Here is a 14,531-nt window from a genome sequence, read left to right as displayed (position 1 = left end):
GAGGGGTAGAGGGTGGAAGCACACCCCGTCTTTGCCCTCAACCCCGGCCTAACACACCTGTTCTCAACCTGCATGGCTGTGAGCCAAGAAGCTCCCATCCACTAAGAATTTCCCACTCGGTAGTTACAGCAGCCACACAGTCAACACAATCCCTCCCCCTTCCCCAGCCTGGCGCTCTGGGGGACCCGCAGGCCCCTACCTTGTAGATGCACTTGTGGAAGTCATTGAGGACACCTTTGTCCTCCTCCTCCTCCTCCTCCTTGACTACTTCCTTTTCCTGAGCGAACAGTCGCCGCCGGCCCGTCTTCAGCGGGGCCTGGCTCACCTCCTTGAGCTTGCTACGAAAGCCGTTCCTGGGCGCCACGCCGTGGATGAGCCCGTTCTTGGGCTCGAAGCGGGGCAGAGGGTGGAACTTGTGCTGGTCGTTCTCCGTGTGGCCTTCCAGTGGCCCCTTGCGCTTCTCCAGGATCTCCTTCTCCATGAGCACCTCCTTCTCCAGCCGCCGGTGCTCCTCGGGCGACAGCGAGTCGTAGGAGAGCAGGTACTGGCAGTAGGCCTCCTGCAGCTTGGCCAGGCGGTCCTGGGCAGTTTTGGGGATGCGCAGCATGTCTGCTAGTTTGTTCCATTTTTTGAGGTCAGTCACTTGCTGCATGCCGCCCATCTCGTTAATCAGCCGGAAAAAGCAGGCCAGGTCAAGCTCGCAGCCTCCTGGGGCAGTGAGGGAGGTAAACACAGGGTGGGAGATGAGGACATGAACACGACTGTTTCTGAGGATCGTTTTCTGACTGAGGACTGCAAGCCCAGGGCTCTGCCAGGCCCCAGGGTGAGAACAGTGAGTTCATTGTCCATGGAAAGACAACCACTCTCCAGGGACGGATGCTACAGGGCTGGTCGGAGCTAGGGAGGGAACATGGAAGAGGCCAGTGAAGAGACTGACACGCAGATGCACAGACTGTGCCACCACTGCCACCCCCAGAGGCGGTGATAAGGAGTGACAGTCTTGGTGGGGAGTGGGCCAGTCTTCTTATAGCCTCTGCATTTCAGCACTACCTAGAACATTCTCATGTGGGAAATCATAGACACCCAAATGTTATCAAGTCCAAATACCCCTCCAAACACCTGGACTCACACCCGCACCCACAAGGAGATTCGTGTTCAGTCTTACTGGATTTCCAAGAATAAGGGCAGTATCTGCTCAGAGGCCTGGGGCTGCCCAGACTGGGGGGATGCTGATTCCAGATGTGCAGGCGAAGTATTCCACTACCTGCCCCAGCCTAGAATCTATTCACAACTGTGAGCCTGGATCTATGTTAGTCAGGAAGTGAAACAACCACCCCTGGGCCAATATAAAAGCGAGGAATCTTCCAAATCAACTGGCCACAAGATGCTAGGTGAACATGGTTAAAAAAAAAAAAAATCAGAAATAAAAGGAATGGGAATGGAAGGGAAAAACTGGAAGGAACAAAGTAAAAGAGGTGGGCCATTGTCCAAAAAGAAATGGCAATGTAACCACTGTGTCCACCACCTCAATAATAACTAAAAACTAAAATCAACACATAAAAGGAAAAGTAAGGCTGCCTGCAGTTGAGCACAGCAGCAGAGGCTGGAGTAGGCCTCGGCGCCAAGCCCCACGAGGAGAGCACGTGAGAACAAGTGCCTGGGGCAGCATGAGATCAACACCAGAGTCCCATTTACTCTGATTGATTGGGCATCAGACAGAGGAAGAGAAACTGTCCCAAGCCTTGAACTTTAGATTCCATGTGAATCACCCAAGGTCTGTCTGACTACTGGCCACATACTGCCTTGTGCTGTAGAGAGAGAAATCACTCTGCCAGGCGGTGATGGCTCATGCGTGTAATTCTAGCTACTCAGAAGGCTGAGACCCGAGGATCAAGGTTCAAAGCCAGCCCATGCACAAAAGGATCTGAGACTCTTATTTCCAATTAACCTCTAGAAAACAGAAAGTGGGGCTTGGCTCAAGGGTAGGGTGGTAGCCTTGAGCTGAAGAGCTCAGGGACAGCACCCAGGTCGAATTCAAGCCCCATGACCCACAATAATCAATCAATCAATCAATCAATCACTGTTTGTGGGGGTCTCTATACACAGAGCAACATATACCTAATAGCGCCTGAAGGACACACCATCCTTGTGAAAGTGTTCTACAGAATCCTTGCCCAAAACAGTAATGTCCCATCCCCAGGATCAAGATGCTGCCAGGGAGTAGAAACCCTGCCCACCCCAAACCTGCTCACCCGAATCCTCCTGAGTACCAAGGCTGCCCAGGGGGCAGTGGTTGAGAGGTACAAGAAAGCTCTGTACAGACACAATGGTAGCTTTGGGAAGTGACTTAAAAATCCTGTTTAATTTGGTATGGCTGGCCTGAGGCCTCCACGAGTCATGAGCCAGATTAGTGCCCCTGACTGGGAAGTGCTTTACACTTAGGAGTGATGGTGAAAAGAACATCTTCTCTAGCATAGAGAGCTGCCTGGCTTGGTCTTGTGGTCCCTAGTGGCCTACACCCATCATCTTCCATGCCCTCTCAGCAATAGACAGACCGCAAACCAAGAATTCATTCCAGTGAAGAGACTGTCAGTCTGGTGTGCACCTGACAGCCCACTGCTGAGAGATTAGATGAAACCCCCGCCGGCCAATTCCGGGCACTGCAACAAATGCTAAACCACTCCCAGATCTGCAATCTGGAGGCTGGTCCTGTTTCCTGACCTGGTTCTTGAGTCTAATGGGAGGTGAGCAAGGTTGCATGGCTCAAGGATTTGTCCCCATCCTACCCTGCCTTGCAGCCTCCACTGAGGCTCATCCAGCTAGAGTAGGAGAGAGGAGGGCTCCACAGTGGCAAGGGCAGGTACTGGTCCCCATGTGTCTGGTTTTCATATGCCCCAGCACATGCACTCAATGCAGAAGGCTATGTATCATCAGCAAGAGCTGCAGTGACTCTCAGAAGAAACACAGCACAGACTTTTGCCTGCTGCTTAGGTCCAGATAGTCATCAAAGAAAGCTCAAGGAAAAATGATGATATGAGGGGTGGGGAGGAAGAAGGGGAGAGGAAAGGAGATGAAGTATGTCTAGAAATCTCTAGGAGTAGAGCAGGCTGCACTGTAAACCCCTATTCCCATTAGTACGCTGAAGTGCAAACCCCTAGAAACTCTGAGTGTGATGTGATATATTATGTTCCTCCTGCTTGAGTTCTAGGCTTGCAGACATATTCAGCATTCCTGGCTAGTAGTCAGAAGTTTACCAAGGTAGGCTTTAATACAACCTCACACTTAGAAGAAAAAGCAATTTAGGATGGGCGCAGTGGCTCACACCTATAATACTAGCTACTCAAGAGGCTGAGATCTGCGGATCAAAGTCAACTTGGGCACAAAGTCTGTAAGACTCTTATCTCCCACTAGAAAACTGAAGTGGAGTGGTGGCTCAAGGGGGTAGGGTGATAGCCTTGAACTGAAGAGCTCAGGGACAGCGCTCAAGCCCAGGGTTCAAGTCCCATGACCAGTCAAAAGAAAAAAAGAAAGACTCAGATATAGAAGGAAAAGAAGTGGCACTGTGGCTCAAAAGGTGCTAGCCCCTTGAGTACAAAGAAGGGGGGGAGGGGGGAGAAAGGGAGGAGCGAAGAGAGGGGGAGAGGGAGGGAGGGAGGGAGGGGGAGAGAGAGAGAGAGAGAGAGAGAGAGACAGAGACAGAGACAGAGAGACAGAGAGAGAGAGAGAGAGAGAGAGAGAGAGAGAGAGAGAGAGAGAGAGAGAGAGAGAGATCCTCCCAAAAGGAAAAGTCCATGTGAGGATACGAGGCGAAGGTGTACCAAGAGGACGCCTCAGCAAAAATCCATGATGTCAAATTCCCAGTGTTTAAGTCAACAGCCCATGGCATTTTCTGGCAGCCCTAGCCAATGACTCACCTTTTTCCTGGACCATGCTCTCCCCAGAACTCAGAGGGAGTCCCGGGATCTCTGTCCATCCACACCAAGCTTCGCCCTACCATAAATGGCCAGACCCCCTACAAAGGTCAGGAAAGGAGCCAGAAGAATGCAGGCTCTGCCCCTGGACCTTACCTATGAGCGGGAGCTCGTCCATGGTGATGCCCTGAGATCTGAGGTGCTTCTTGATGCAGGCCAGTCGCTGCACGTTGGGGCCCCAGCGGCGGCCCAGCTTGTGGATGTGCTGGATCTGCGTGACAAACCGCATCTCGTCATTGAGCTTGCACTCGGGCCGCCAGTCTGGAGGGGGGATCACCCGACACATCCCGTACTTCTCCACCTGAGCCCGGACCGACTCGATGTAGATGAGTGGGTCGTGGAACTCCTTGGCGGAGGGCCTGAGGACAGGGATCTCATCCATCGACGCCCACCCGGACTTGCCGCCCCCCTTCTCCGGCTTCCCCGGAGGTGGGTCATGCAGCTTGTGCAAGGACTCGGGTTGCGAGGTAGAACGATTTTCACAGGAGGCGCTGTCCGTCTTGCCGTGTGCTTGTTTGCCCAGCGTGCTCTTGGCAGCCGTGGCCCGCTTCGGCCGATTCCTTTCCAAATTGCGCTCGGGCACTTCCTTCTTCATGTGTCCATTCAGCAGAGGCTTCTCTGCCGAGGCAGATGCTGCCCCTGCTGCCTTTTTGCCAGGGGCTTCAGGCGAGCCAGCCGCCCCTTTCATCTTCTTGGGGGGCGACTGGGGCTTGTCCGTGGCCTGCTGTGCCTCTTCCAGTCTCCTCTTGGAGTTCCGCAGCCCCTCCCTCAGCTGCCGCCCCCCCACCTCCTTAGTGCATGACTTTGGGTTCAACCTGACGCTGGCCTTCAGGCCATTGACGGCAGGCCCGGTGGACTTGGACGCCCCCCCGAGGGATAGCACCTGTTTGCGGGTTTTTGCATTGCTACTTTCGGTTTTCCCTGAGATTGTGTGGTTGACGGCTGAACTGGGCTTGTGGTGATTGGGTTTGGTTTCCTTGGTCAGTTCCCTCTTGGCTTTGGTGTATGTGACTGTCCCCCTGGTCACCGTGGCAGTGTACTTCACAGTTTTGGATGGTGAAGGTCTCACTTCGCGTATCTTTTTGGCACTGGTTGCACTTGCACCCAGAGATGACATTCTAGTGACTCCGTTTACCTTAGAAACCTGTAGAGGCAGCAGAGGCAGAGAGGAAGACAAAAATCAGTACCTGGGCTGGCTAAGATGGCAAACTGAATAGCAGAGGTCACAGGCTGGTGACCAAACACAATTTGGCTACCTGTGGCCCAGTTCAGAAGAGACATGGGGACACCAGCAACTTGGGGAAGAAAAAAAAGACCCATGTAGGAGACCCAGCAAGGGGAACTTGGCATCACACAGCAGACACATCTTACAAACTGAGCGGCCTGGCCAGCACTGGCCATGGCTCTTCCAGGAACATCTAGAATCACAATGAGGACTCTGCCATTACCTGGCGGTAAAAGTTTATGACAGCAAGATCCTGCCAGCAGGAGAAAATGCAGGCTATTTTTATACAGTTTCAAATACATACCCTTATTCTGTTTGCTATTCTTTTGTGGTTCCACATGGCCATGTGGCCAGGCCCACAGAATTCTGCCAACCTACAAGGCTAGAAAAAGAAAAGAAAACAACAACAAAAAAAACATACAATAGAAGGGAAAGAAAAACAGCACTCCTGCGTTTTGGCTCAGATACACAGGTCCAGCCTGGGGGTGTGGCTGGAAACTTCCAGCAACAGGGTTCTCAGCTATCACCTTTGAGACACACCCCTCTGAGCAAAGGGGCCAACCTCCCTGGGGAGGAAAAAAATGGCCCAGCCTTCTCCTGAACATATGGTTCCTATACTCTCACCTCTGATGAACTCCCACATTTGGTCTCATACAAATCTAGTGGAACTGGGGCGCTGCTCTGCGTGGACTGCATCACACACTGGGTACCAGAACTTGATGACACAGAGAAGCGCTGATCTCTAAACACAAGCTATAAAGGATGGACGGGACCTGCCGTCCGGCTCACTGGCTTTACATTACAATCATACTATCACCACAATGGAGTGGCTCTGACAAGTCATTTACGGGTTTTGGGCTTCTCTTTTCATCTGCAATTTGAATTCAAAGCACAGCAGGGCTTAAGAACTGCTACCATCTCCACAATAGGTCACTGAAACATCATATAAGACAGGGCAAAAACCATAGCTCCCTCCTCCTAAATAACAACCCGATGCCCCCATGCCACTTGTTGGTAACCTTGTTTCTTGGTCCTGAAGCTAACCAGCAGCAGTCAGTTACAGCAGAGCCCACCAAATTCCTCTAACTCCAGTGCCTCTGCATGGCTGGGAGGGCAGTAGGGACACAGGAACCAATAAGCTAAGCACTGACAGCTTCAACAGGTGTGAGGGATGGGGATCAAATGCAGAGACATCTAAATCACAGGCACTGAGAATCCTAGCAAAGCAGTCCACACAGAGCACTGGACGGCTGACCCAATGAAATAGTGGGTCTGGGAAGGGGCCTGAGAATTTGTATTTCAGTATTAAGATGCTGAAGTTGCTGGTACCATCCTTGGAGAACAACTGGACAGAATATCTTAAGTTTTTTTTTAAATGAGCAAATAAGCCTGGTGGCTGGTGGCTCATGCCTGAAATCCTAGCTACTCAGGAGGCTATGGTCTGAGGACTGTGGTTTGAAGCTACCCTGGCAGAAAAGTCCATGAGATTCATTGCTCCAATGAACCATCAAGAAAGCCAGAACTGGAGCTGTAGGTCAAGTGAAAGTGCTAGCCTTGAGCACAAAAGCTCAAAACAGAAAGGCCCTGAGTTCATAACCCCAGGACTGGTACCAAAAATGAACAGAAAGTGATGCTGTGGCTTAGGTACAGCACCCAGGCCAAGAGTTCAAGCCTCACGACAAAAAAAAAAAAAAAAAAAACACCACATACAAGCACCCCATATCAGCTGGGATCTGTAATCCTATAACCCTAGCTACTCAAGAGGCTGAGATCTGAAGATTGTAGTTCAAAGTCAGCCTGAGTAGGAGTGTCTATGAGAGTCCTATCTCCAATTAACCACCAAAAAGCTGGAAGTAGAGCTGTGGCTCAGCAACAGAGCACTTGACTTGAGCAAAACCACTCAGGGACAGTGTAGAGCCCCAGAGTTTATGCCTCAGGACCAGCACTCCACCCCCCCCTCCCGACCCAAAAAAAAGCCCATAGTCTACAATACACTCATATGCTTGTCTAAGAATATAAAATCCTCCTACTTTATCCTAGACTCAAAGACAATGTAATTCAATGTAACAGAGAAAAAGGAAAACACTGAATTTCAAGGCAGAAAGGAAAATGAAAAAAAAAATGACACTATAATGCTTTTGGGTAGCTATGTTCAAAAAAAAAAAATGGGGGGTGGTCAATTGTGGGGCTTGAGCTCTGGGCCTGGGCTCAGTTCCTTAGCTCTTTAGCTCACTCTACTACTTGAGCCATAGTGCTACTTCCAGTTTTCTGGTGGTTAATTGGAATCAAAGAGTCTTTGGACAGTTTCCATGAGACTGGCTTTAAACTGTGATGCTCAGATCTCAGCTCCTGAGCAGCTAGTATTATAGGCATGAGCCACCAGTGCCCAGCTTTAAAAAATAATGTTTTATTTTTGTGCCAGTAATAGAGCTTGAACTCAGGGCCTAGGTACCAACTCTTGGCTTTTTTTCTCTCGAGGCTAATGCTTATCTAGTTTAGCCACACCTCCACATTCAGATTTTGAGTGGTCAATTAGAGGTAGTCTTACTGACTCTCCTGTCCAAGATGGCTTCAAACCATGATCCTCAGAATTCAGCCTCCTGAAAAGCTAGGATTACAAGCATGAGCTATAGGTGCCCAGCTTAGTGAATTTTTTTTGTTGTTGTTGTTGATCTAGATTATATCACACTTGACTCAGTTCAAACAAGGAATCCATTGTCAAACTCTTGTACCCCACCAGAGGGAGCCAGTGAGCCATAGAACTCTGCCATCCTTTCAAAAGAGACAGGAGCTGCCTGGAACTCTACAGCTAGGCTGTCCATGCACTTGAACTTTAAAATTTGAACAGAATCACTCTAGACAGGCAATGTGCTATGGCAGGGGAAGAAAATCTTCCAGAAAATCCAAGGAAAAGTGACACTAAGAGGACAGAAAGCCTGGGTTTGTAGCTGGAAACCCTCTGTGATACTTAAAGCACAGAAAACTCAGCTGAGTCAGAAACAACACACACTACTACAAATGTGAGCACAAGGTCACAAGAAGCAAAATAAGACTTTATCTATTCTTTATACATAAGACAATGTTCTTTCCACCCTGTATTATTCTTCTAGAGCTCATTCCAAATTTCAATTTTAGAGTTTACATTCTGAATTCTCTAAATCTTATACAGCCAGGATTTCTCTGTCATCACAGGGCTTTTCAATAGGAAGTTTCTTTGTAAGCCAGCATAGTGGACATAATGGCTTTCCACGTGAAGTACACAGAGCTCATGAGCTCTGAGTCTTGTTGCCAGGGCATTCATGTAGCCTGAGTGCTACCAGAAGGAGTCATTCATAATAGGAAAAAGTAGCCATGTTGATGTGAAAAAGAAAACTGCTACAGTTTGGATGAGGCCAAACAGCACAATCACTTCTCAATGGCACCCTAAAAAATATTACATATCTGTTCCCCATCTATCTAATTTCCAACTATTATACATTTATCCTTCTTGTCTACATCAAAATAATAATGATAAAAAGAAACCAAATCTGAAATAAAATACTAGTATATCTTTTGGATCTCTTTTTTATGTAATTACAAAGACAAAAGTCAGTGCATAATCATCTACATTAAATAGTCACAAAGGGATCTACAATTTGCTTTTATTGACCTTATTATCAAAGCACTTAACAAGATCAGATGGTTTCAAAATTATCCATTGGTTTCTCGCAGTGTCCATAATTATGCAAGCTGTTGGTATGATTTGTCTTGAAATGGACAACTGGGTTCAGGGAGGTAAAACAGTTAAAAGCCTCAGCCGAGGTCAAAGTCTGTGTAAAATTACAAATAGGAACAGTAAGTAGCCTAGCTGAGTTGATCAAATACAAGGGGAAACTTGGGAGAAACACCTCCCCCCAAGAAAAGTGAGGAGAAAGGATTCTCCTTATGATTCTAACTCTGAAAACTACCCCAAGAAAGAAAGCAAGTCAAGACCCATGTAGCGCTGGGATCCCAGGAGCTACTTTAGGAACCCTCCTCCATCTTCAAATCCACAGGTGCCATATGTCATGTGGCAAGCAGAGCCATCCCAAGCTAAGTGGTACTTGCTGCTCCCCTGTATAATCTGAGTAGTCCCACAGTGAATTACTCCCATTCACATTTCCTATCACTGGGGAAGCAGTGAAGCCACCCTCTGATGTTAACATTACTTAATCTCTGTTAACTGCAAAAGATTGAGATGTTGGGTACAGGACCACAGAAACATAAATGTGATGATTCTTGCCTCAACAACCTCACTTGATCTGAATGCCACTGAAGATTTGAAAAAAGAATATATAATAATTTGAGTGTACATGCGGGCACGTACACACATACACCTTACAAATATAGTTATACATTCATACTAAGAAATACTCCTAACTAGGGCCAGGAGTGTGGCCTAGTGGCAGAGTGCTCACCTAGCACACATGAAGCCCTAGGTTTGATTCCTTGGTACCACATCCACAGCAAAAAGCTGGAAGAATGCGGTAGAGTGCTACCCTTGAGAAAGCTCAAGGACTGTGCCCAGGTCCTGAGTTCAAGCCCCAGGGATGGCAGGAAGGAAGGAAGGAAGGAAGGAAGGAGGGAGGGAGGGAGGGAGGGAGGGAGGGAGGCAGGCAGGGAGGGAGGGAGGGAGGGAGGGAGGGAGGGAGGGAGGCAGGCAGGCAGGCACCTAACTAGTTACCAAGACCAATGGGTACATGCCAGTATTTTCCCACAAATATGACCATCTTTTAGTCACTTTAAACCAGTGCCAATAGAAAATCTATCCCCTGTCCTCTCCTACCTTGCTCTACATGCTCACCATTGGTCTCTTGCAATTACTGAGAGCCAAGTGAGACACCATCTGTCCTGGGACAGATGTCGCCTGTGTGTTTTCCACACCACCCGCCTTGATACCCTACTAATTCCCACAATCTACTTCCCAGGGTTTTGAGCCATCACCATCAAGGGAGAGAAAAATGTTCATAGCAACAATGGTCTCAAGAGGTCTTCTTGCTCCCAACAGAAAGAAAGTGGGGACAGAGGGGGCACAGTCACAGTGGTGTGACCTGCATTCTGCTCTCCTACAATGTAGGATCCAAACACATTTAACAGAAAAACGGCTGCCAGTTAAACCCCAACAGTTTGTAGGCTCAGTCATGGCTTTTGTTCCAACATTCTGAGAAATCTGTTTTTTAGACCCTCTAGTATCCCAGACTAGACTACACTGCTATCCAAGTCATTTCCACTGATGTCGGCTCCTGGCCCCTGGAAAGCACATGGGATGCAGGGAGGAAGGCAGATCCACACAAGCCCCAGCTTTAACCAATCTCCATAGGGCCAAAGATGGACTACATAGAGGGCCTCTCGCTTTGCCTTATTTCCTACCACATGAGTGTTTAAGGAACGGTGCTCCTCAGTGAATGAAAGGGCTGTGTTTGGGCACATTCCTGGGCACCTGGGGCTGGACATTACCTGTTTCCGTAAATCCTGAGCCGACCGATGCACAGGGGCGGGTTGGTGATTGGCGGCAAGCCCCTTGGCAGAGGAGCCTGAGGAGGGGGCCGCCACTGGCTGGGACGCTGAGGCCTGCTCCCTCCGGCTGTCAGCCCTGTGATCACTGTGCTTCTCCTTCCCGGGAGTGGCCTCTTTGCTTTTGTGTTTTTGAACAGGTTCTTTCTCCCGAGTCGACCTGTTGGAACCATTGAAAACTAGAAGGAAAGAGAAAGATGAAGTTACTAACCTTGAATACAGAAACACTACCACCCAATGACTCCATGGCTTGAAACCACGGAATGACCAGCACTGGAGAGGAATGCCTGGCACCCAATCATGTGCAATAGCAGGAATCCTAAATGGCAATGGACAGAAATCAAACCCCTGCCCAGAATTCAAAGAATCCACGCATCCATGAGAATTCACCAGGATACCTTAATAAACAGAAACTTAGACTGAAAAGTACAGCAAATACAGATTACGCCTAACTCAGCCACCCAGTGTCGCAGAGCAGCTCACTCATGCTGCTCTATTGTCACCATGTTACTGCTGAGCCCCGCACATGGTACAACACGCGACAAAGACCACTTGCTAGCCTGGAAGGAGAGCCAACCTTGAAAGCTGAAGTGCAACTTCTTCTGATGTATACTGATTATTCAACACTATAAAGCCAAGCAATCTAGTTCCACCTAGTTAAGTCCGGGACCATCTACAGCCAGCCACATTCCAAGAACATGGCCAATATGAGTCCAAATACTAGATCAAAAGTAAAACTGACAGTTAACACATTTTGAGGCTTAGGAGGTATGGTGGTAAATGAGTAAGGGATGCAGCTCCAGTGATGGAGCAGGAAGATTAGACAAGATCAGTGGATTTGTGAGCCAGGACCATGCACAATTCAGCCATTTGGCAGAGCCACCACATGCTAACCATGAGTCAGATAAGCTCTGTAAAGGACTTGAAGTGCATTTTGTCTTGGCATCCTCCCACAGGGACACAAGGTGAGCAGCAAGGCCAGCTCACTGATCATCATGGATAAACAAGAATAAGCTGGTCCCCAAGCCCAGCCTAGTCACCTCTAAATCCAAGGCAGCTACAGTGCAAATTTCAGTGAGTGCGGGAGGTATGATAATTTGCTTCCCTAAACCACATTGGAGTGCTTACTCCAAGCCAGCCAAAGGTTCTTAGTGCTGGGAGGCCACAAGTCCAGCCTACATCACAGTGAGGGCACACTTCTCCAAGAACAGAGAAAGACACCCAGTACTTGGGCTGCTATAGGCAGAGCAATTCAAGTTACAAGTAAGCTATTGAGCTGCTGCTTAAAAGCTTTAGAGGGAGCCTTAAAAGGTTCCTAGGTAGTTGGCCAGCACTGGTGGCTCATGTCTGCTACCCTAGGTACTCAGAAAGCTGAGATCTGACAATGCAGCTCCATGCCAGCCGAATCAGGAATGTCCTTATGACTCTTCTCTCCAATTAGCCACCAGAAAACTTGAAGTTGCCTCCCAGTTGCACTAGCCTTGAGCAAAAAAAGCTCAGGGACAGCACCCAATCTCTGAGTTCATCAAGCTATAAGACTCATAAAGAAGATGAAGATGAAGATGAAGATGAAGAAGAAGACAACGACGATGACGGAGGAGGAGGAGGAGGAGGGGAGGAAGGAGGAGGAGGAGGAGGAGAGGAAGAAGGAGAAGGAGGAGGAGAAGGAGAAAGAAGAGGAGGAGGAGGAGGAGGAGTTAGGAGGAAGGAGTTAGGAATTAGAAGTTAGGAGGAAGGAGGAAGAAGTTTGTAAGTGTAGTTGCTAGCACCAAGTATTCTGGGTCTTCTCGCTCTACTAAGGACTTGTAGGGTACTGGTGGAATGGCAAAGCCCCAGAGGGCAGATGAAAAGCAGTCCTCCTCCCAGAAGTAAATTTCTTCCTGCTTGTTTGACTGAACAAGGAAAAATCAGATTGCCCTACCAATACCACCCTCTCAAAGACACTGAGTCAAAACTGTCCTTCTATACCTTCCGAAGATTTATATCCATACTGCATCCACAGCCCGGCTACCTGCAATGCTTGTGCTCACATCAGTCTGATGTGAGCCTTTTAAATTATAATGATACCTTAGAGACAGCAATCATTTTCCTTCATTTTCCTCAGCTTTCTTGTTATGTATTAAATCTGCTAAGCAGTTGTTTTTTCTTCTCATTTGCTTTTATGCTTAGAAAGTTCCTTACTTCTTTAATCATAAAGCATAATTGGTAAAAATTGCATATATTTATGGTATATGACAAGATTCTGACATATGTATGTATTATGAGTTGATTAAATCAAGCTAATTAACATGCCCATCACATCACTTGCTTATTACTAGGTAGAAAGAATATTTAGGATCTACTTTCTAGACTACTTTCATGAATAGAGTACAAGAGAAAGGGGGTGAGGGGGAAGAGGGACAAAAACATGAGAAGAGGTATCAATGTGTAAGAAGTAATGCACCTACTATCTGGTGAATGTAAGTGTAACACCTCTCTATACATTGTAATATTTTTTTAAAAAAAGAATACAATACAGATGATTAGCTGCCATCACCATGCTGAACAAAGTTCATCCTTAAAATGAATTTTGAAGTTTGACCAACATCTTTCCATCCTCTCAGCATAAAGGAAGCATAATCTACTTCGTTTAAATGTTTTCACAGTCCCTGTGAAGATTAAGGAATCTTAATCAGGTGTGTGTGTGTACACACACACACACACACACATATATATATATATATATATTGATTATAAAATCTGTTGCACAAAGGATTTTTCTTTTTTAATAATTAATTTTGTAATAGAGGGGTTACAGTTATATTCATCAGATAGTAGGTGCATTACTTCACACACAATGATACCCCTTCTCATGTTTTTGTCCCCATTTCTCTCCCCCCACATCCTCTCCTCATCTTGTTTTCCTCCCTTCCCTTTCCTATTTCAAATAAACATATATACAATATACCAGATAACAAGGTAAGATATTGTAACAATATGAGAATAACCAAGGAACAACAAAAGAGATGAGAAATATCACAGTACATTAAGAACAACAATCACACATTATACAGCTCGTTTCCATATCCTGTAGGTCCTTTCATTTAGCTTCATCCTATATGGCCTTATGTATCTAGGTTTTGAGCTATTGTAATCCTCTGCTAAGAGAGTCCAAAGTTTGTACTAATTACTACAAATGAGCCTATGTTCCTTTGGATCTGGCTTGCTTCACTTAATGTGATTTTTTCCAAGTCTTTCCCTTTCCTTACAAATGGGGTGATGTTGTTCTTTCTGACAGTAGCATAGAATTCCATTGTGTCTAAATACCACATCTTGTTGATCCACTCATCAACTGAGGGGTATCTGGGTTGGTTCCATATCTTTGCTATGATAAATAGTGCTGCAATGAACATCGTTGTGCTAGTGACTATAGTATGTCCTTGTTTCTAAAGGTTTTTGGTTTCAAGTGGGAGTTTGGCTTAATGGTAGAATGCTTGCCTAGCATGCACGAAGACCCAGGTTCAATTCCCAGTACTGCATATATAGAAAAAGCTAGAAACAATGTTGTGGCTCATAGTGGTAGAGCTCTAGCTTTACAAAAGCCCAAGGACAGTGCTCAAGCTCCAAGTTCAAGCCAGGACTGGCAAAAAAATAAAATAAAGTTTCTGTTTTGGTCTTTGTTTTTAAAAATCCACATGCAATCTAGACTGGGCTGAAACTGGCCATGTTGCCCAGGCTGGTCTCAAACATGCTATCGTCCTGCCTGCACTTTCTAGGAATACAGGCACAGTAATGCCACCACATCTGCTGTTGTTCAGATTTAA

General features: G+C 47.2%; 1 protein-coding gene across 3 annotated transcripts in view; it reads right to left on the bottom strand.

The window, feature by feature from the left end:
- Positions 1-14,531, bottom strand: part of Jarid2 (jumonji and AT-rich interaction domain containing 2) — a 229,312-nt gene that overhangs the window by 13,055 nt on the left and 201,726 nt on the right. For all 3 annotated transcript variants that reach the window (XM_090356506.1, XM_090356508.1, XM_090356507.1), the window contains 3 exons: positions 10,672-10,907; positions 4,068-5,115; positions 200-708 (listed from right to left, as the gene is read on the bottom strand). In XM_090356506.1, coding sequence (XP_090212632.1) covers positions 200-708; positions 4,068-5,115; positions 10,672-10,907 — 1,793 coding nt within the window. The remainder of the gene's footprint in view (positions 1-199; positions 709-4,067; positions 5,116-10,671; positions 10,908-14,531) is intronic.

The sequence above is a fragment of the Megascapheus bottae genome, chromosome 22 (genome assembly GCF_031878675.1).
Source record: "Megascapheus bottae isolate mThoBot1 chromosome 22, mThoBot2.hap1, whole genome shotgun sequence".
Classification (NCBI taxonomy): domain Eukaryota; kingdom Metazoa; phylum Chordata; class Mammalia; order Rodentia; family Geomyidae; genus Megascapheus; species Megascapheus bottae.
The sequence above is the reverse complement of the archived record's forward strand: the minus strand, read 5'-3'. Positions and strand labels throughout refer to the sequence as shown.